A 22,112-nucleotide genomic window follows, 5' to 3' on the forward strand; every position below is an offset into this window, starting at 1 on the left:
ATGAGGCGGTAATTGGCCGGATTGGATTTGTCCTGCTTTTTGTGGACAGGACATATCTGGGCACTTTTCCACATTGTCGGATAGATGCCAGTTTTGTAGCTGTACTGGAACAGCTTGGCTAGAGGCGCGGCTAAACATAGAAGATAGGAGCAGGAGTAGGCCATTCGGCCCCTCGAGGCTGTTCCGCCATTCAATGAGATCATGGCTGATCATCCAAATTCAGTACCCTGTCCCTGCCTTCTCCCCATATCCCTTTAGCCTTAATATATCTAACTCCTTCTTGAATATATTTAATGAATTGGCCTCAACTGCCTTGTGTGGTAGAGAATTCCACAGGTTCACCACTCTCTGGGTGAAGAAATTCCTCCTCATCTCAGTCCTAAATGGCTTACCCCTTATCCTTAGACTGTGACCCCTGGCTCTGGACTCCCCCGCCATCGGGAACATCCTTCCTGCATCTAGTCTGTCTAGTCCTGTTACAATTTTATAAGTTTCAATGAGATCCCCTCTCATTCTTCTAAACTCTAGTGAATATAAGCCGAATCGACCCAATCTTTCCTCATACGTCATTCCTGCCATCCCAGGTATCAGTCTGGTGAATCTTCGCTGCACTCCCTCCATGGCAAGAACATCCTTCCTCAGATAAGACGACCAAAACTGCACACAATACTCAAGGTGTGGTCTCACCAAGGCCCTGAAGCAAGACATCCTTGCTCCTGTACTCGAATCCTCTCGCTATGAAGGCCAACATACCATTTGCCTTCTTAACCGCCTGCTGCACCTGCATGCTTACCTTCAGCGACTGATGCACAAGGACACCCAGGTCTCGTTGCACTTCCCCTTTTCCCAATCTATTGCCGTTCAGATAATAATCTGTCTTCCTGTTTTTGCCACCGAAGTGGATAACCTCGCATTTATCCACATTATACTGCATTTGCCATGCATCTGCCCAATCACCCAACCTGTCCAAATCATACTGGAGTTTCTCTGCATCCTCCTCACAGCACACACGCCCACCCAGCTTTGTGTTGTCTGCAAACTAGGCGATATTACATCTAGTTCCCTCATCTAGATCATTTATATATATTGTGAATAGCTGGGGTCCTAGCACCGATCCCTGCGGTACCCCACTAGTCACTGCCTGCCACTCGGAAAAAGACCCGTTTATTCCAACTCTTTGCTTCCTGTCTGCCAACCAGTTCTCTATCCAAGACAGTACCTTGCCCCCAATCCCGTGTGCTTTAACTTTGCACGCTAATCTCTTATGCAGCTAGTTGTAGAGCACAAGTCTTCAGCACGATAGTCAGGATGTTGTCAGGGCCCATAGCCTCTGCTGTATCCAGTGCGCTCAGCCGTTTCTTGCTATCACGTGGAGCAAATCAAATTGGCTGAAGACTGGCTTCTGTGATGGTGGGGACCGCAAGAGGAGGCCGATATGGATCATCCACTCGGCACTTCTGGCTGAAGATGGTTGCAAACGCTTCAGCCTTGTCTTTTGCACTCACGTGCTGGGGTCCACCATCACTATTCATGGAGCCTCCTCCTCCCGTTTGTTGTTCAATGGTCCACCATGAAAAGCAGAGAAGTTATATTAAACTTGTACACAAACTTGGTTAGACCGCACTTGGAGTTTTGGTCTCCATATTATAAAAACGATATAGAGGCCCTGGAGAAAGTGTAAGAAAGATTTACTAGAATAATACCAGATCTGAGAGGTTATACCAGGCTGGGGCTGAGAGGTGACCTAATAGAGGTCTTTAAGAATATGAAAGGTTTTGATAGGGTAGACGTAGAGAAGATGTTTGCATTTGCAGGCGAGACCAGAACTAGGGGCCATAAATATAAGATAGTCACTAATAAATCCAATGGGGAATTTAGGAAAAACTTCTTTACCCAGAGAGTGGTGAGAATGTGGAACTCGCTACCACAGGGAGTGGTTGAGGCGAATAGCACAGATGCATTTAAGGGGAAGCTAGATAAGCACACGAGGGAGAAAGGTATTTAAGGTGGAGATAGACAGATTTTTGAACAAGGGAGTGATGAGTTATGGGGAGCGGGCAGGAAAATGGAGCTGAGCCCAAGATCAGATCAGCCATGATCTCATTAAATGGCAGAGCAGGCTCGAGGGGCCAAATGGCCTACTCCTGCTCCTTTTTCTTATGTTCTTATTAAAGGTATAGAAGCCTATGTTGATGGGGTTAGATGAAGAAGGGTGGGAGGAGGCTCGTGTTGAGCACAAACACTGGCATGGAGCTGACGGGCTGAATGGCCGGTTTCTGTGCTGTAATTACAAAGTATTCACAGCATGCGTCTACTATGCGGTACATTTTCAGTTTCTAGATATTTTTCGACTACATCTTAGATTAAGGATTCTATTATGTTTCCTACCACCGACATCAAGCTAATTGGTCTATAGACCAATCAATAGACCATAAATACTGTGTAACTATAATGTCTGCTCCACCACTGGTGACTGCTTGTTCGGCTACTTCGATCCTACCCCCACTGAAACACCTTGCCACCTCCCTCCTTACTTTCAATGACTTCCTCAAGACCTTCTTGGTGACATGAGCCCGCAACCCAGGAAAATAGGTCGGGGTCACAGCAGCATTGAGGCAGTAGGTGGAGGTTCCGTGCCGCCCCGTCTTGGGGCAGGTGGAGTTAAATCCGGGCCACGCTGTTTACATTCATACAGAGGGAATGGTCAGCAAGTCAATCCCAGCAAGAGTTAGTGGCTTCTGCAAAGGGCAAGAGAAAAGAGGTTTAAATAAAAAGGTAATGTTTTCGGTGTATTTACTTACTGATGTGGTTCTCCCTGAATCATCGCTGATCACCATCTCACAAAGCAGCCCAGTGCCTGTGTAGTCCACTTCATCTGACCAGGACACGGTGATGGTCTCTGATGTCTTGGCTTCTTGCCTCAGCTGACGAGGAGCAAAAGGGTGAACTGGAAGGATTAAAAATAAAAATAAAAATCATCAACTTGACCTCTATCGACATTGTTATCAAACCGTGTAAAAAAAAAATTAATGGCACTGTTCAGCTCAGACAGTAAGTTTCAAGAGGACTGACCGAGTTCAATGAAAAAACTTTCCAGAGAACCACTGGAGTTTAATGGAAAGCTCGCTAATCATGATTTTATAACATCAAAATGTTGGGCTGCATAGGTTGTGTGTGTCAACAATGTTATATGTATGTAGAAATTCTATTATCTTGCCCCTCAAAAGAACAAGCATTAAAAAGACGCACTCCATATGCTTGGCTGTTCTTTTACGAATAACTTGGTTGAACAGCGCGCTGACATAAGAACTCGGAGCAGGAGTAGGCCATACGGCCCCTCGAGCCTGCTCCGCCATTCAATATCATGGTTGATCTTTGAGCTTAACATCACCTTCCCGCCCAATCCCCATAGCCCTGGATTCCCCTAGAGTCCAAAAATCTATCTATCTCAGCCTTGAATATACTCAATGACTGAGCATCCACAGCCCTCTGGGGTAGAGAATTCCAAAGATTCACCACCCTCAGTGAAGAAATTTCTCCTCATCTCAGTCCTGAATGGCCGACCCCTTATTCTGAGACTGTGACCCCTAATTCTAAACTCTCCAGCCGAGGGAAACAATCTCTCAACATCTACCCTGTCAATCCCCCTCAGAATCTTATATGTTTCAATGTGATCACCTCTCATTCTCCTAAACTCCAGAGAGTATAGGCCCAGGCTGTCTGGGCTAACGCGTGAAGGATGGGCACTTGAATGAGCTATGGGAGGGCTGCTGGCACCTCCAGAGGCCAAACTTAAATATTTCAAAAGATGCCTTCCAGTAATAAAGGGAGAAGGAAGACCAGAGGGGTTAGTACAGTCTTTAATTTTAAGTGATATACTTACACACACGGGCCACATCCACTTTTATACTGGACTGCGTTTCTCCCAGTGGGTTTTTAGCATTTATTGAAATATTGTGCATACCACTGCCGTTTGAAAGAGGAAAACCACACCAGTAATATGGATTGTTCCTTGAAGCTTCCTTACATGACGAAGAGTTCTGCGACGACCTGAAGAATGAAAAACACTCGGGAGATTATTTATCTCTGCAGATGCTGCCTGACCTGCTGAGTATTTCCAGCATTTTGTGTTTTTATTTTAGTTGGAGATTATGTGTGGCCACTGCTGCAGAGCACTTTACTCAGACAGTGCCCGTGGCATAGTGGTTAGCACTGTTGCCTCACAGCGCCAGGGACCCGGGTTCAAATCCGGCCTCGGGTGACTGTCTGTGTGGAGTTTGCACATTCTCCCCGTGTTTGCGTGGGTTTTCTCCGGGTGCTCCGGTTTCCTCCCACAGTCCAAAGATGTGCGGGTTAGGTTGATTGGCCATGATAAAAAAAAAATTTAAAAAAAATTGGCCCTTAGTGTTAGGGGGGATTAAATACATGGGGTTACGGGGATAGGGCTTGGGTGGGATGGCTGTCGGTGTAGGGACCGGGTGCTAGGGTTTGGATGACCAGCCATGATCTCGTTGAATGGCGGAGCAGGCTCGAAGGGCCGAATGGCCTACTCCTGCTCCGATCTTCTATGTTTCTATGTTTACAGTACATGTTACTGAAATCCAAATTGCGTAACTATAGGAACTAAAGTTGAGACTGCCCGAAGTAATTTCACAGACACAAAGGACAAGCGTGGCCATTGTCAACTTGTAGGGGATTAGGGCAGCCAGTTTGTGTGCAGCAGGTTCCACAAACAGGGAATAAACGAGTAACTGGATAACCGGCTTTTGGTGATATTGGTTGGGGGAGAAATGATGGCCGAGACACCGGGAGAACTCCCCAGTGCCGCGAGATCTTTTGCGTCCCCGAGTGTGGAAAGTTTGAATTGAAACATGCGCCCTGGCGCAATACACTGGAACTCCTGCAGTAATGATGGCATGGTCCTTTACCCTCTCGCACCAATGTCACAGTCAGCGCAGCGCCACCGACCAGATGCTTCTCCACTGGGAGGGACTCCAGAAGAGTTAGTCACCTTGGCATATTACTGCTCAATGCTGATATTTGGGAACGGGTCCCGAGCCCACCTCCCAAGACGAAAACATCTGGGCGGGTGGAGCAAAGGAAAACAAACAGCTTACAAAATACAGTCTGAACGAGCTGGGGGAGCGGGTTGCACGTTGACCTTTCACCTCCGAGAACCACGTTCAAATTGTGTCCAAACCGACTAGGTTTACAGAGGAGGCTGAGGGGAGGCTTAATTGAAGTGTATAAAATTATGAGGGGCCTAGATAGAGTGGAAAGGAAGTGCTATTTCCCTTAGCAGAGAGGTCAATAACCAGGGGACAGAGATTTAAAGTAATTGGTCGGAGGATTAGAGGGGAGTTGAGGAGAACTCTTTTCACCCAGAGGGTGGTGGGGGTCTGGAACTCACTGCCTGAAAGGGTGGTAGAGGCAGAAACCCTCATCACATTTAAAAAGTACCTGAAGTGCCGTAACCTACGGGCTACGGACCAAGAGCTGCAAAGTGGGATTAGGCTGGAGAGCTCTTTTTCGGCCGGCACGGACACGATGGCCGAATGGCCTCCTTCTGTGCCGTAAACATCTAAGATTCTAGTTGAACGTTCCTCTGTCTATCAGTTTTGTGGAAAGAGTTTGGGCAGTTTCAGCCCGATCCCCACTGGATATGGGAACTACTCTTAATTCAACACCAATTTGTCACCAGCCCCGGACAGAAAAGCCACAAGCCTGGTATGGGGAAAGGTCATGCCGGTACTGTAGGGCCTACTCTCTCTCGAGGTCTGAACTCAGGCACATTGTTGGAGCAGGGTAGGGGTAGCTTTCCACTGTATCTAGGCGTGCCGTCCCCGAGCTGGGAGCATTCGATGTTGACACTGGGTACCCAAAATGGAAAGTGTTCTGTTCGAGAGCACCATCATCTATCACCCTGATCAGTACAAAATTCACAAAGAGAAAAGGTAATAAGATACGGATACAGAAACTTACCCGTTGATGAGACTATATATAGTCCTACGATGCGAGACTAGTCCAGTCAGCCTCCCTGGTTCCCACGTACAGTTTAGTGTTTTTAAGTCACGTGTCTCACAGCTGAGATTTTTTGGTGCATCAGGCGGATCTAAATTAAAAAACACAAATTAGAAACCATTCATTATCATGCAGCTTTTTAAAACAGTCACGTTACTGTAAAAGCATCCTACAGGTGATCCTGTAATTACAATGTATGCAGGTACAGTAGAGTCCAAGAGTGGCGATCAGCTGTTTAAATTGCTGGTTAGCGTGGAGAGCCTGGGATAAACAAATGGAATTAAGTCAACAACACCAAAGGAATTTGAATACACAAGTGGGGGTTGAGAGGAGGATGTAAGCAGCTGATTAACCAGCTGTCTAAAGTGGTCAGCAGAGCTGAACAGCCCTGCAAGTCATTCCGGGATTCCAGCAACAAAACAATCAGAACTGAAAGAAAGCCGGCACTTAAAGCTCCACTTGGTTCCCACAATTACAATTTGAACCTAATACTCACGTCATCGCTACACAGGGTGATCATTACCAGCAACGATCATTAAAGGGGTGATCACTACGAGAATTTGAATAAATCTAGGCTTCCACCTTGCAGCACCATTAACCAGCAAAGTAAACTGACATCTCTTTGAATGGAAGTTCTATATATATATTGTGCAACACCGTATGTGATACATTGGTATTGCACTTTGCGTGCGGTTACGCTGGGATTGCACTTTGCGTGCGGTTACGCTGGGACCGCACAGTGCGGTCACAATGGGATTGCACTGCGTGCGGTCACACTGGGATTGCACTGCGCGGTCACAATGGGATTGCACTGCGCGGTCACACTGGGATTGCACTGCGCGGTCACACTGGGATTGCACTGCGCGGTCACACTGGGATTGCACTGCGTGTGGTTACACTGGGATTCCAGTGCGTGTGGTTACACTGGGATTGCACTGCGTGTGGTTACACTGGGATTGCACTGTGTGATTACACTGGGATTGCACTGTGCGTGGTTACACTGGGATTTCAATGCGTGCGGTTACACTGGGATTGCACTGCGTGCGGTTACACTGGGACTGCACTGCGCGTGTCGTTACACTGGGATTGCACTGCGTGTCGTTACACTGGGACTGCACTGCGCGTGCGGTTACACTGGGACTGCACTGCGTGTCGTTACACTGGGACTGCACTGCGTGTGGTTACACTGGGACTGCACTGCGTGTGGTTACACTGGGATTCCAGTGCGTGTGGTTACACTGGGATTCCAGTGCGTGTGGTTACACTGGGATTGCACTGCGTGTGGTTACACTGGGATTGCACTGCGTGTGGTTACACTGGGATTGCACTGCGTGTGGCTACACTGGGATTGCACTGCGTGTGGCTACACTGGGATTGCACTGCGTGTGGCTACACTGGGATTGCACTGCGTGTGGCTACACTGGGATTGCACTGCGTGTGGCTACACTGGGATTGCACTGCGTGTGGCTACACTGGGATTGCACTGCGTGTGGCTACACTGGGATTGCACTGCGTGTGGTTACACTGGGATTGCACTGTGTGATTACACTGGGATTGCACTGTGCGTGGTTACACTGGGTTTGCATTGTGGGGTTACACTGGGATTTCAATGCGTGCGGTTACACTGGGATTGCACTGCGTGCGGTTACACTGGGACTGCACTGTGCGTGCGGTTACACTGGGACTGCACTGCGTGCGGCTACACTGGGACTGCACTGCGTGCGGCTACACTGGGACTGCACTGCGTGCGGCTACACTGGGACTGCACTGCGTGCGGCTACACTGGGACTGCACTGCGTGCGGCTACACTGGGATTCCAGTGCGTGCGGTTACACTGGGATCCCAGTGCGTGCGGTTACACTGGGACCGCACTGCGTGCGGTTACACTGGGACCGCACTGCGTGCGGTTACACTGGGACCGCACTGCGTGCGGTTACACTGGGACCGCACTGCGTGCGGTTACACTGGGACCGCACTGCGTGCGGTTACACTGGGACCGCACTGCGTGCGGTTACACTGGGACCGCACTGCGTGCGGTTACACTGGGACCGCACTGCGTGCGGTTACACTGGGACCGCACTGCGTGCGGTTACACTGGGACCGCACTGCGTGCGGTTACACTGGGACCGCACTGCGTGCGGTTACACTGGGACCGCACTGCGTGCGGTTACACTGGGACCGCACTGCGTGCGGTTACACTGGGACCGCACTGCGTGCGGTTACACTGGGACCGCACTGCGTGCGGTTACACTGGGACCGCACTGCGTGCGGTTACACTGGGACCGCACTGCGTGCGGTTACACTGGGACCGCACTGCGTGCGGTTACACTGGGACCGCACTGCGTGCGGTTACACTGGGACCGCACTGCGTGCGGTTACACTGGGACCGCACTGCGTGCGGTTACACTGGGACCGCACTGCGTGCGGTTACACTGGGACCGCACTGCGTGCGGTTACACTGGGACCGCACTGCGTGCGGTTACACTGGGACTGCACAGTGCGGTCACAATGGGATTGCACAGTGCGGTCACAATGGGATTGCACAGTGCGGTCACAATGGGATTGCACTGCGTGGTCACACTGGGATTGCACTGCGTGGTTACACTGGGATTGCACTGTGTGGTTACACTGGGATTGCACTGTGTGGTTACACTGGGATTGCACTGCGTGGTTACACTGGGATTGCACTGCGTGTGGTTACACTGGGATTGCACTGCGTGTGGCTACACTGGGATTCCAGTGCGTGTGGTTACACTGGGATCGCACTGCGTGTGGTTACACTGGGATTCCAGTGCGTGTGGTTACACTGGGATTGCACTGCGTGTGGTTACACTGGGATTCCAGTGCGTGTGGTTACACTGGGATTGCACTGCGTGTGGTTACACTGGGATTGCACTGCGTGTGGTTACACTGGGATTCCAGTGCGTGCGGTTACACTGGGGCCGCACTGCGTGCGGTTACACTGGGGCCGCACTGCGTGCGGTTACACTGGGGCCGCACTGCGTGCGGTTACACTGGGGCCGCACTGCGTGCGGTTACACTGGGGCCGCACTGCGTGCGGTTACAGTGGGGCCGCACTGCGTGCGGTTACACTGGGATTGCACAGTGCGGTCACAATGGGATTGCACTGCGCGGTCACAATGGGATTGCACTGCGTGGTTACACTGGGATTGCACTGCGTGGTTACACTGGGATTGCACTGCGTGGTTACACTGGGATTGCACTGCGTGGTTACACTGGGATTGCACTGCGTGTGGTTACACTGGGATTCCAGTGCGTGTGGTTACACTGGGATTCCAGTGCGTGTGGTTACACTGGGATTGCACTGCGTGTGGTTACACTGGGATTGCACTGTGTGATTACACTGGGATTGCACTGCGTGCGGTCACACTGGCATTGCACTGTGTGGTTACACTGGGATTGCACTGTGCGTGGTTACACTGGGTTTGCATTGTGGGGTTACACTGGGATTTCAATGCATGCGGTTACACTGGGATTGCACTGCGTGTGGTTACACTGGGATTGCACTGCGTGCGGTTACACTGGGACTGCACTGTGCGTGCGGTTACACTGGGACTGCATTGCGCGTGCGGTTACACTGGGATTGCACTGCGTGTGGTTACACTGGGATTCCAGTGCGTGTGGTTACACTGGGATTGCACCGCGTGTGGTTACACTGGGATTGCACCGCGTGTGGTTACACTGGGATTCCAGTGCGTGTGGTTACACTGGGATTGCACTGCGTGTGGCTACACTGGGATTCCAGTGCGTGTGGTTACACTGGGATCGCACTGCGTGTGGTTACACTGGGATCGCACTGCGTGTGGTTACACTGGGATTGCACTGCGTGTGGTTACACTGGGATTGCACTGCGTGTGGTTACACTGGGATTGCACTGCGTGTGGTTACACTGGGATTCCAGTGCGTGCGGTTACACTGGGACCGCACTGCGTGCGGTTACACTGGGGCCGCACTGCGTGCGGTTACACTGGGGCCGCACTGCGTGCGGTTACACTGGGGCCGCACTGCGTGCGGTTACACTGGGGCCGCACTGCGTGCGGTTACACTGGGGCCGCACTGCGTGCGGTTACACTGGGGCCGCACTGCGTGCGGTTACACTGGGATTGCACTGCGTGCGGTTACACTGGGATTGCACAGTGCGGTCACAATGGGATTGCACTGCGTGGTCACACTGGGATTGCACTGCGTGGTTACACTGGGATTGCACTGCGTGGTTACACTGGGATTGCACTGCGTGGTTACACTGGGATTGCACTGCGTGGTTACACTGGGATTGCACTGCGTGTGGTTACACTGGGATTCCAGTGCGTGTGGTTACACTGGGATTGCACTGCGTGCGGTCACACTGGCATTGCACTGTGTGGTTACACTGGGATTTCACTGTGCGTGGTTACACTGGGTTTGCATTGTGGGGTTACACTGGGATTTCAATGCATGCGGTTACACTGGGATTGCACTGCGTGTGGTTACACTGGGATTGCATTGCGTGCGGTTACACTGGGACTGCACTGTGCGTGCGGTTACACTGGGACTGCATTGCGCGTGCGGTTACAATGGGATTGCACTGCGTGTGGTTACACTGGGATTGCACTGCGTGTGGTTACACTGGGATTGCACTGCGTGTGGTTACACTGGGATTGCACTGCGTGTGGTTACACTGGGATTCCAGTGCGTGTGGTTACACTGGGATTGCACTGCGTGTGGTTACACTGGGATTCCAGTGCGTGTGGTTACACTGGGATTGCACTGCGTGTGGTTACACTGGGATTGCACTGCGTGTGGCTACACTGGGATTGCACTGCGTGTGGTTACACTGGGATTCCAGTGCGTGTGGTTACACTGGGATTGCACTGCGTGTGGCTACACTGGGATTCCAGTGCGTGTGGTTACACTGGGATTGCACTGCGTGTGGTTACACTGGGATTCCAGTGCGTGTGGTTACACTGGGATTGCACTGCGTGTGGTTACACTGGGATTGCACTGCGTATGGTTACACTGGGATTCCAGTGCGTGTGGTTACACTGGGATTCCAGTGCGTGTGGTTACACTGGGATTGCACTGTGTGTAGTTACACTGGGATCGCACGGCGTGTGGTTACACTGGGATTGCACTGCGTGTGGTTACACTGGGATTGCACTGTGTGGTTACACTGGGATTGCACTGTGTGGTCACACTGGGATTCCAGTGCGTGTGGTCACACTGGGATTGCACTGTGTGGTCACACTGGGATTCCAGTGCGTGTGGTTACACTGGGATTCCAGTGCGTGTGGTTACACTGGGATCGCACTGCGTGTGGTTACACTGGGATCGCACTGCGTGGTTACACTGGGATCGCACTGCGTGGTTACACTGGGATCGCACTGCGTGGTTACACTGGGATCGCACTGCGTGGTTACACTGGGATCGCACTGCGTGGTTACACTGGGATCGCACTGCGTGGTTACACTGGGATTGCACTGCATGGTTACACTGGGATTGCACTGCGTGGTTACACTGGGATTCCAGTGCGTGTGGTTACACTGGGATTCCAGTGCTTGTGATTACACTGGGATTGCACTGCGTGCGGTCACACTGGCATTGCACTGTGTGGTTACACTGGGATTGCACTGTGCGTGGTTACACTGGGTTTGCATTGTGGGGTTACACTGGGATTTCAATGCGTGCGGTTACACTGGGATTGCACTGCGTGTGGTTACACTGGGATTGCACTGCGTGCGGTTACACTGGGACTGCACTGTGCGTGCGGTTACAATGGGATTGCACTGCGTGCGGTTACACCGGGACTGCATTGCGCGTGCGGTTACAATGGGATTGCACTGCGTGTCGTTACACTGGGATTGCACTGTGTGTCGTTACATTGGGATTGCACTGCGTGTGGTTACACTGGGATTGCACTGCGTGTGGTTACACTGGGATTCCAGTGCGTGTGGTTACACTGGGATTCCAGTGCGTGTGGTTACACTGGGATTGCACTGCGTGTGGTTACACTGGGATTGCACTGCGTGTGGTTACACTGGGATTGCACTGCGTGTGGTTACACTGGTATTGCACTGCGTGTGGTTACACTGGGATTCCAGTGCGTGTGGTTACACTGGGATTGCACTGCGTGTGGCTACACTGGGATTCCAGTGCGTGTGGTTACACTGGGATCGCACTGCGTGTGGTTACACTGGGATCGCACTGCGTGTGGTTACACTGGGATTCCAGTGCGTGTGGTTACACTGGGATTGCACTGCGTGTGGTTACACTGGGATTGCACTGCGTGTGGTTACACTGGGATTGCACTGCGTGTCGTTACACTGGGATTGCACTGCGTGTGGTTACACTGGGATTGCACTGCGTGTGGTTACACTGGGATTGCACTGCGTGTGGCTACACTGGGATTGCACTGCGTGTGGCTACACTGGGATTCCAGTGCGTGTGGTTACACTGGGATTGCACTGCGTGTGGCTACACTGGGATTCCAGTGCGTGTGGTTACACTGGGATCGCACTGCGTGTGGTTACACTGGGATTCCAGTGCGTGTGGTTACACTGGGATTGCACTGCGTGTGGTTACACTGGGATTCCAGTGCGTGTGGTTACACTGGGATTGCACTGCGTGTGGTTACACTGGGATTGCACTGCGTGTGGTTACACTGGGATTCCAGTGCGTGTGGTTACACTGGGATTGCACTGTGTGTAGTTACACTGGGATCGCACGGCGTGTGGTTACACTGGGATTGCACTGCGTGTGGTTACACTGGGATTGCACTGTGTGGTTACACTGGGATTGCACTGTGTGGTTACACTAGGATTGCACTGTGTGGTCACACTGGGATTCCAGTGCGTGTGGCCACACTGGGATTGCACTGTGTGGTCACACTGGGATTCCAGTGCGTGTGGTTACACTGGGATTCCAGTGCGTGTGGTTACACTGGGATTCCAGTGCGTGTGGTTACACTGGGATCGCACTGCGTGTGGTTACACTGGGATTGCACTGCATGTGGTTACACTGGGATTCCAGCGGTGAATCAGATACACATCAATTTGCAACATATGCTGCATTTTCCTTCAGCACAAACACTGAAACCAAGTCCAACCATTGTTAATTCCCACTCGTCGCTCCTCGATACTCACAGCCGATAAATATGACTGCTCCTATGTAGGCATTTGAGGATAGAATGCAAACGACATTAGTTCCGGATTCTATCGACTGAGACACATTCTGCACCCTGACGGCCTGGCTCCTGTTGCTCAATTCGATGGCTGTTAAATTCAAGCTGTCAAAAGATATTTCTGTGACACTTGTTCCTTTACCAGCTACGCAACAAAATGTCAGGCTGGACCCAGCTTTCAGAACAGTGCCATCCACGGGATAGACTTCACTATTGGTTTGGTTAGACGTGTCCTGTCCTGAAAAAAACAAAACAATGACATAGATTTATTGCAACTTAGATTTACATGCTACAGGAAACTTTGTGCTATCTGGAGGTTGAATGTCCGGCAGCTTCGATCTAACGGCAGAAATCAGCAGCCGTTTTGGTTAGGTTTTTTTTCTTCTCCTAGCACTCTTTTCACAGGCAGGCTCTGGAAAGCATCTCTGTAGCTTAGCAACAGCTTCAGAGACACTTCCAAGCCACGGGCCGAGTGTTGACAAGCTGTTGCTAAGCAACAGTCTTTGTTGTCAGATACGGAGATGAAAAGCTCCTATCTGATAACATTGACGCTGGTCTATCCGGAAGTCGAGAGGCAACGGGAGCAGCTCGGTCCCGTGGGTGCCGGATAGCACAAAGTTTCCTGTATCTTTCACGTAACAAACTCTTTCCAGGAGTTCAGACTTAACAAAACTGTGATGGATATGAAGTCGGTGTGTAAGCAGAGAACAGTCCACAGGGAGGTGTAAAGCCAGTTTACATAAAAAAGAGGACGGGGAAGAGGATGAGAGGGGCGGGGGGAGGGGAGAGCAGGGGCGGGGGGAGGGGAGAGCAGGGGCGGGGGGAGGGGAGAGCAGGGGCGGGGGGAGGGGAGAGCAGAGGCGGGGGGAGGGGAGAGCAGAGGCGGGGGGAGGGGAGAGCAGAGGCGGGGGGAGGGGAGAGCAGAGGCGGGGGGAGGGGAGAGCAGAGGCGGGGGGAGGGGAGAGCAGAGGCGGGGGGAGGGGAGAGCAGAGGCGGGGGGAGGGGAGAGCAGAGGCGGGGGAAGGGGAGAGCAGAGGCGGGGGGAGGGGAGAGCAGAGACGGGGGGAGGGGAGAGCAGAGACGGGGGGAGGGGAGAGATTCAGAGCAGGACAGGGAAGGAGAATGGGTGGGAGGGAGTTGGGGAGAAAGAGGGGAAGAGGTGGTGCAGATGCAGGGACATAACCTCAGTCAAGGTGTTGGCGGAAAACCTTTTCAGTCGTGGTTTTCTGTCAGTGGGGAGGCTCCAACTGATGTCCCCAAAACGGGTGGATGGCGAGGGGGCAAGGGGGGTGGGGGGGGGGGCGGAGAGAAGTTCAGGGTTGGGAAAGAAGGAGGAGGGGGCAGGGAAAGAAGGAGGAGGGGGCAGGGAAAGAAGGAGGAGGGGGCAGGGAAAGAAGGAGGAGGGGGCAGGGAAAGAAGGAGGAGGGGGCAGGGAAAGAAGGAGGAGGGGGCAGGGAAAGAAGGAGGAGGGGGCAGGGAAAGAAGGAGGGGGGGGCAAGTAAGGAGTAGGAGGGGGCAGGGAAAGGAGGAGGAGGGGGCAGGGAAAGAAGGAGGAGGGGGCAGGGAAAGGAGGAGGAGGGGGCAGGGAAAGGAGGAGGAGGGGGCAGGGAAAGGAGGAGGAGGGGGCAGGGAAAGGAGGAGGAGGGGGCAGGGAAAGGAGGAGGAGGGGGCAGGGAAAGGAGGAGGAGGGGGCAGGGAAAGAAGGAGGAGGGGGCAGGGAAAGAAGGAGGAGGGGGCAGTTAAGGAGGAGGGGGCTCTTCCCTCCCAATGGGGAAGAATTTTGCGAGGAGCGAGGCACTGAAAGGGGAACTAGTACCAGGGAGATCAGAAGTCCTCCCGCATTCAGCAATACATCATAGGTGGAGGTGTTTTGTGGGGCTCGGACCCATCTGCTCGTTGTGGGGAGGGGAGCAACTACAGTGGGGGGAAGGGAAGGTTGCTTAAGGATATGTGTTGGAGGTGACTGATGGGAGAAATGCTTGCATGGCCTGTGTCTTCAGGTGCAGAAAAATTATTTTACTATTGACATCAGTTTTGCGTGGAAGAACAGGAAACACGACTTCTGGCCATACCACTACAATCAGCCCCGCTGTGAGAGACGCCAGAGGGGGCAACTCTGTGACGGGCGAGGTGTGACCACCCTAGATGTTGAAAACTCCCATCACAGGAGCACCTACTGATAGTAAAATATGATGGGTTTGCTCATAAGGAACAAGGTTAGTTGAAAAGTGTCAATGAAAACCATGTTCCACATCATGAATGTAACATATAATAGATGGGTTAACATTTCGATTAACATAACAGACAGAGGAATCTCACATGGACGAGTTTATATGTCAGCATGGCATCATTCCAATAAAGCTTGCCACATCATACACCATATCACCCATCAACCCTCCTGAGTGGTAGGACCCTAGGAAGTACAGAGGGTCAGAGGGACCTTGGTGTACATGTACATAGATCCCTGAAGGCAGCGGAGCAGGTAGATAAGGTGGTTAAAAAGGCATATGGGATACTTGCCTTCATTAGCCGAGGCATAGAATATAAGAGCAGGGAGGTTATGATGGAGCTGTACAAAACGCTGGTGAGGCCACAGCTGGAGTACTGTGTGCAGTTCTGGTCGCCTCACTATAGGAAGGATGTGATTGCTTTGGAGAGGGTGCAGAGAAGATTCACCAGGATGTTACCTGGGATGGAGCGCCTCAGCTATGAAGAGAGGCTGGACAGGCTGGAGTTGTTTTCCTTGGAGCAGAGAAGGCTGAGGGGGGACCTGATTGAGGTGTACAAAATAATGAGGGGCATAGATAGGGTAGATAAAGAGGAACTTTTCCCCTTAGTGGGGGGGTCAATAACAAGGGGGCATAGATTCAGGGTAAGGGGCAGGAGATTTAGAGGGGATTTGAGGAGGAACTTTTTCACCCAGAGGGTGGTTGGAATGTGGAACTCAATGCCTGAAAGGGTGGTGGAGGCAGGAACCCTCACAACATTCAAGAAGCATTTGGATGAGCACTTGAAATGCCATTGCATACAAGGCTATGGACCAAATGCTGGAAAATGGGATTAGACTGGACAGGGATGGATGGGCGGCGCAGACACGATGGGCCGAAGGGCCTCTTTCTGTGCTGTAAAACTCTATGACTCCCTGTTCCACTGGAGTAAGACATGCCCTTATATACCGACTAGGTACAGCAATACTGTTTCGATAACGATCAGCAGAACATAAAGTGCAACTTACCTTCGAGTGTGAATGCTGGACTCCAGTCACTCCATGCTCTTACACCAGTAAACAGAAAATCGCCATCGTTGCTGATGCAGCGGATTCGCACAGAGTGTGATGTGCACTGGAGGGGCATGTGTGATGTCCAAGTCAACTGCAGCGTCCTGTTACGGGTGAAGTCCAGGGTGCTACTGTAATTCCCCTGCAAAAACAATCCAATTTTTTTTTTTTTTTTTATAAACTGTTGCTCTCGGGTGGTAGGTAGGATGTTCCAACAAAAAGGACGAGCTCTTAACTAAAAGCTCAAGAACCCCAAGAAATCACTGGGACAACAAATAAATGAAGTGGCTCAGGGGTGCAGCTCACTGGAGCTTCGCACGCGCACGTACGCTCTGTGGAGGAGTTGTTTGGCACAAGTTTCAGGCTGCACTGTTGAAGTAGAAATGAAATCCACAGCAGGTTAGAACGGCAACAATCTGCTTTTGCATAGGAACAGGAGCAGGCCATTGAGCCCCTCGAGCCTGTACCGCCATTTAATGATATCATGGCTGATCTGCGACCTAACTCCAAATAACCGGCTTTGCCCCATATCCCTTAATACATTTGGTTAACTGAAAGCTATCAATCTCAGGTTTTAAATTAACAATTGATCTAGCATCAATTGCCGTTTGAATTCCAAACTTCTACCACCCTTGGTGTGTCGAATTCTTTCCTAAATTCACTCCTGGAAGGCCTGGCTCTAATTTTTAGTCTATGTTCCCTCATCCTAAATTCCCCAACTAGCGGAACTAGTTTTTCCTCTCTCTACCCTTAATATCTTGAAAACTTTGATCAAATCACCCCTTAATCTTCTAAATTCCACTGAATACAACCCTAGATTATACATAGCACCTTTAACATCGAAAACTATCCCACGGTGCTTCACAGAGAGGTAATCAGGCAAAAATTAACGCCAGGCCAAAGACGGAGATATTGGGAGGGTCGACCTTGGTCAAAGAGGTGGGCTTTAAAAAGGGTTTTAAAGGAGCAGAGGTCGAGGGTTTAAGAAGGGAATTCCAGAGCGTGGGCGCTAGACTGCTGAAAGCCTGGCTGTCAATAGCGGGGCGAATGGAGAGGGAGATGCATAAAAGGTCAGAGTCAGAGGAACTCAGAGTTCTGGGAGGGAGGGTCATAGGGCAGGAGGAGGTCCCGGAGATAGGAAGGGGCAAGGCAATGAAGGGATTTAAACACGAGGATGAGAATCGTTAATTTGAGACATTGGGGAGCCGCCTGCCAACTGAGGTCAGGGGGAAAGGGGTAATGGGTGAGTGGGACAGTGACAGGATCGGACAAAGTCAACATGGATTACTGACTAAGCTACTGGAATTTTTTGAGGATGTAACTGGTAGAATAGATAAGGGAGAACCAGTGGATGTGGTGTATTTGGACTTTCAGAAGGCTTTCAATAAGGTCCCACATAAGAGATTAGCTTGTAAAGTTAAGGCACATGGGATTGGGGGTAAGGTACTGACTTGGATAGAGAACTGGTTGGCAGACAGGAAGCAAAGAGTTGGAATAAACGGCTCTTTTTCCGAGTGGCAGGCAGTGACTAGTGGGGTACCGCAGGGATCGGTCCTAGAACCCCAGCTATTCACAATATATATAAATGATCTAGACGAGGGAACTAGATGTAATATCTCCAAGTTTGCAGACGACACAAAGCTGGGTGGGCGTGTGTGCTGTGAGGAGGATGCCGAGAAACTCCAGTACGATTTGGACTGGTTGGGTGATTAGGCAGAAGCATGGCAGATGTAGTATAATGTGGATAAATGCGAGGTTATCCACTTTGGTGGCAAAAACTGGAAGGCAGATTATTACCTGAATGACAATAGATTGGGAGAAGTGGAAGTGCAACGAGACCTGGGTGTCCTTGTGCACCAGTCGCTGAAGGTAAGCATGCAGGTGCAGCAGGCGGTTAAGGCGGCAAATGGTATGTTGGCCTTCGTAGCGAGAGGGTTCGAGTACAGGAACAAGAATGTCTTGCTGCAGTTGTACAGGGCCTTGGTGAGGCCACACCTTGAGGATTGTGTGCAGTTTTGGTCACCTTATCTGAGGAAGGATGTTCTTGCCATGGAGGGAGTTCAGCGAAGATTCACCAGGCTGATACCTGGGATGGCAGGAATGACGTATGAGGAGAGATTGGGTCGATTGGGCTTATACTCGCTGGGGTTTAGAAGAATGAGAGGGGATCTCATTGAAACTTATAAAATTGTAACAGGACTAGACAGACTAGATGCAGGAAGGATGTTCCCGATGGCCGGGGAGTCTAGAACCGGGTCACAGTCTAAGGATAAGGGGTAAGCCATTTAGGACACAGATGAGGAGGAATTTCTTCACCCAGAGAGTGGAATTCTCTACTACAGAAGGCAGTGGAGGCCAATTCATTAAATATATTCAAGAAGGAGTTGGATATATTTCTTAAGGCTAAAGGGATTATAGAAACATAGAAGATAGGAGCAGGAGTAGGCCATTCGGCCCTTCAAGCCCGCTCCGCCATTCAATGAGATCATGGCTGATCATCCAAATTCAGTACCCGGTCCCTGCCTTCTCCCCATATCCCTTGATCCCTTTAGCCGTAAGAAATATATCCAACTCTTTCTTGAATATATTTAATGAACTGGCCTCCACCGCCCTCTGTGGCAGAGAATTCCACAGGTTCACCACTCTCTGGGTGAAGAAATTCCTCCTCATTTCAGTCCTAAATGGCTTACCCCTTATCCTTAGCCTATAACCCCTGGTTCTGGACTCCCCAGCCATCAGAAACATCCTTCCTGCATCTAGTCTGTCCAGGCCTGACAAAATTTTATAGGTTTCGATGAGATCCCCTCTCAATCTTCTAAACTCCAGTGAGTATAAGCCCAATCGACACAGTCTTTCTCACGGGCTATGGGGAGAAGGCAGGGACAGGATACTGAATTTGGATGATCAGCCATGATCTCATTGAATGGCGGAGCAGGCTCGAGGGGCCGAATGACCTACCCCAGCTCCTATCTTCTATGTTTCTATCAGGTTTCTGTCCCTGCCACAGTATTGATATGGGCCTATCAAAGTCACAAATTTGTCCCAGAGATGGAGACAGAGAAGTTGAGGAAGGGAAGGGAAGAGTCGGAGATGGACCATGTCAAGGTGAGGGAAGGGTGGTAATTAGAAGCAAAGTGAATGAAATTTTCTAGTTCAGGGCGAGAGCAGGAAACGGCACCGATAGTCATCAATGTACCGGTGAGGTGAGGGAGGTCACCTGAGTAGGACTGGAACAAAGAATGTTCCACATATCCCACAAAAAGGCAGGCATAGCTAGGGCCCATGCTGGTTCCCATAGCAACACCTTTAATTTGGAGGAAGTGAGTGGAGTCAAAGGAGAAGTTGTTCAATGTGAGAACAAGTTCAGCCAGGCGAAGGAGGGTGGTGGTGGAAGGGGACTGGTTGGGCTTCTGTTCAAGGAAGAAGCAAAGCACCCTCAGGCCATCCTGATGGGGGATGGAGGTGCAGAGGGATTGTACGTCCAGTGAAAAGGAGGTGGTTGCGGCCAGGAAACTGGAAACTGTTAAAAAGTGGCAGAGGGAGTCGGAAGCGTCGCGGATGTAGGTGGGAAGAGACTGGACAAGGGGAGAAAAAAGAGTCGACACAAAATTAAGTTGTAGAAGGCCAGATCTAGGTTAGATGTCGGGAGGTGGCTCTTTTCCCCCAGAGAATAGTGACCTCTGGAACAGGCTGCCATCTTGTGCAGTGGATGCTGGTTCTGGACCGGTTTCTGGCTGGGGCGGAGATCACCTCTTACAGAAGGTGGGTACTGCAGGGAATTCAGGGCCAGTGTGAATCCTGGACTAGTTTCCATCGCCTAGCTGGGTCGCAGAGAAATTTCTCAGATTTTTCCCCCCCCAAATTGGCCTGGGTTTTTAAATCTGGTTTTGCGCCTCTCTCAGGAGATCACATGGTTTTGGGTGGGGTGGAGCGTGTATATTGTGATACACAAGGTATCGCAATTGTGTGGAACAGGCTGGATGGAGCAAGAGGGTCTTCACCTGTCCGTCCTTGTTTGTATGTTCGCAACATGCATTTTAAAGGGCTTGTTTTATGGCCCAATCACTCTGCAAAATCAACAAATAAACCACAGTACAAATGAGCAGCGAGGTTGCCGAACAGCACAGGGCATTTTGGCCAAGGTAGTCTTGCATTGCTTTGCTTTGCTTTTTACACCAGCTGCAGTATAACTGCAGACAGGGCAGACAGAATTTGAGAGAGTTCCCAGGCATTGGATTTTGTTTTTACACTTTTAAAAAAAATGTCAACAAGAGCAGGGTGTCAGCACCCTATTAAGAATCAAACACTTAGACTGATCACCATTCACTACATCTTTCACTTAAATATAATCACTTATAGGTCGCCGATGGCTTACACCAAGCTATATATTCAGGTGCCTCCCGAGGCTCAGTGGGGTAGCACTCTGAGTCAGAAGGTTGTGGGTACAATTCCCACTTCACAGACTTGAGCACATAATCCAGGCTGACACTCCGTGCAGTACTGAGGGAGTGCCGCTCTGTCGGAGTAAGGCGTTAAACTGAGGCCACGTCTGCCCTCTCAGGTGGACGTAAAAGATCCCATGGCACTATTTCGAAGAAAAGCATGAGAGTTCTCCTAATGTCGTGGTCAATATTTATCCTTCATTCAATTTCAACAAAACAGATTATCTGGTCATTATCTCATTACTGTTTGTGTGATCTTACTGTGCGCAAATTGGCTGCCGCATTTCCTACATTACAACAGTGACTACACTTCAAAAAGTACTTCATTGGCTGTAAAGCGCTTTGGGACGTCCTGAGATCATGAAAGGCGCTATATAAATGCAAATTCTCTTATATAGACCAGAAAGTCTCCGAGTAAGTTGATCTCAGTAAATGAAACAACTTCAATTTGCTTCAGTACCCCTAGCCAGGAAGGGGGGAGGAAAAAATCAATTGAGTTTCTCACTCCTGGTAGTTCCTGCAAAGTGCACATGTGCAGATATCAGCTGGGATACCTGCCCACGGTTAAATAGCCTCATGACACTCACTGTCTCGGCTCATGTGAAGAATGGACATCTGGCAAAGATACTGGGGAGCTGCCGGCACCTAGTGGCAGGAGGCAGGCAGTAGGGATAATGGGTAGGTATTCAAATTGGCAGGATGTGACTGGTGGTGTCCCACAGGGATCTGTGTTGGGGCCTCAACTATTCACAATATTTAGTAACAACTTAGATGATGGGATAGAAAGTCATATATCCAAATTTGCCGATGACACAAAGATAGGCGGCATTGTAGGCAGTGTAGATGAAAGCATAAAATTTCAAAGGAATATCGACAGAGTAAGTGAATGGGCAAAACTGTGGCAAATGGATTTCAATGTAGGGAAATGTGAGGTCATCCACTTCGGACGTACAAAAGGATAGAACAGGGTAATTTCTAAATGGTGAAAAGCTAAAAACAGTGGATGTCCAAAGAGACCTGGGAGTCCACGTACATAGGGAAGTGGGATTAGGCTGGATAGCTCTTTGTTGGCCGGCGCGGACACGATGGGCCGAAATGGCCTCCTTCCATGCTGTAACTTTCTATGATTCTATGAGATCATTAAAATGTCATGAACAGGTACAGAAAATAATCAATAAGGCTGATGGAATGCTGG

At 50.6% G+C, this 22,112-nt stretch overlaps 1 protein-coding gene across 4 annotated transcripts in view; it reads right to left on the reverse strand.

The window, feature by feature from the left end:
• The window catches only part of lifra (LIF receptor subunit alpha a), a 229,468-nt gene that overhangs the window by 50,739 nt on the left and 156,617 nt on the right, over positions 1-22,112 (reverse strand). For all 4 annotated transcript variants that reach the window (XM_085967341.1, XM_085967430.1, XM_085967272.1 and 1 more), the window contains 5 exons: positions 16,434-16,617; positions 13,161-13,436; positions 5,983-6,112; positions 3,884-4,050; positions 2,802-2,947 (listed from right to left, as the gene is read on the reverse strand). In XM_085967341.1, the coding sequence (XP_085823467.1) occupies positions 2,802-2,947; positions 3,884-4,050; positions 5,983-6,112; positions 13,161-13,436; positions 16,434-16,617 (903 nt within the window). The remainder of the gene's footprint in view (positions 1-2,801; positions 2,948-3,883; positions 4,051-5,982; positions 6,113-13,160; positions 13,437-16,433; positions 16,618-22,112) is intronic.

The sequence above is a fragment of the Somniosus microcephalus genome, chromosome 1 (assembly GCF_052327205.1).
Source record: "Somniosus microcephalus isolate GS21.2 chromosome 1, FLI_Smic_1.0, whole genome shotgun sequence".
NCBI classification, from domain to species: Eukaryota; Metazoa; Chordata; class Chondrichthyes; order Squaliformes; family Somniosidae; genus Somniosus; species Somniosus microcephalus.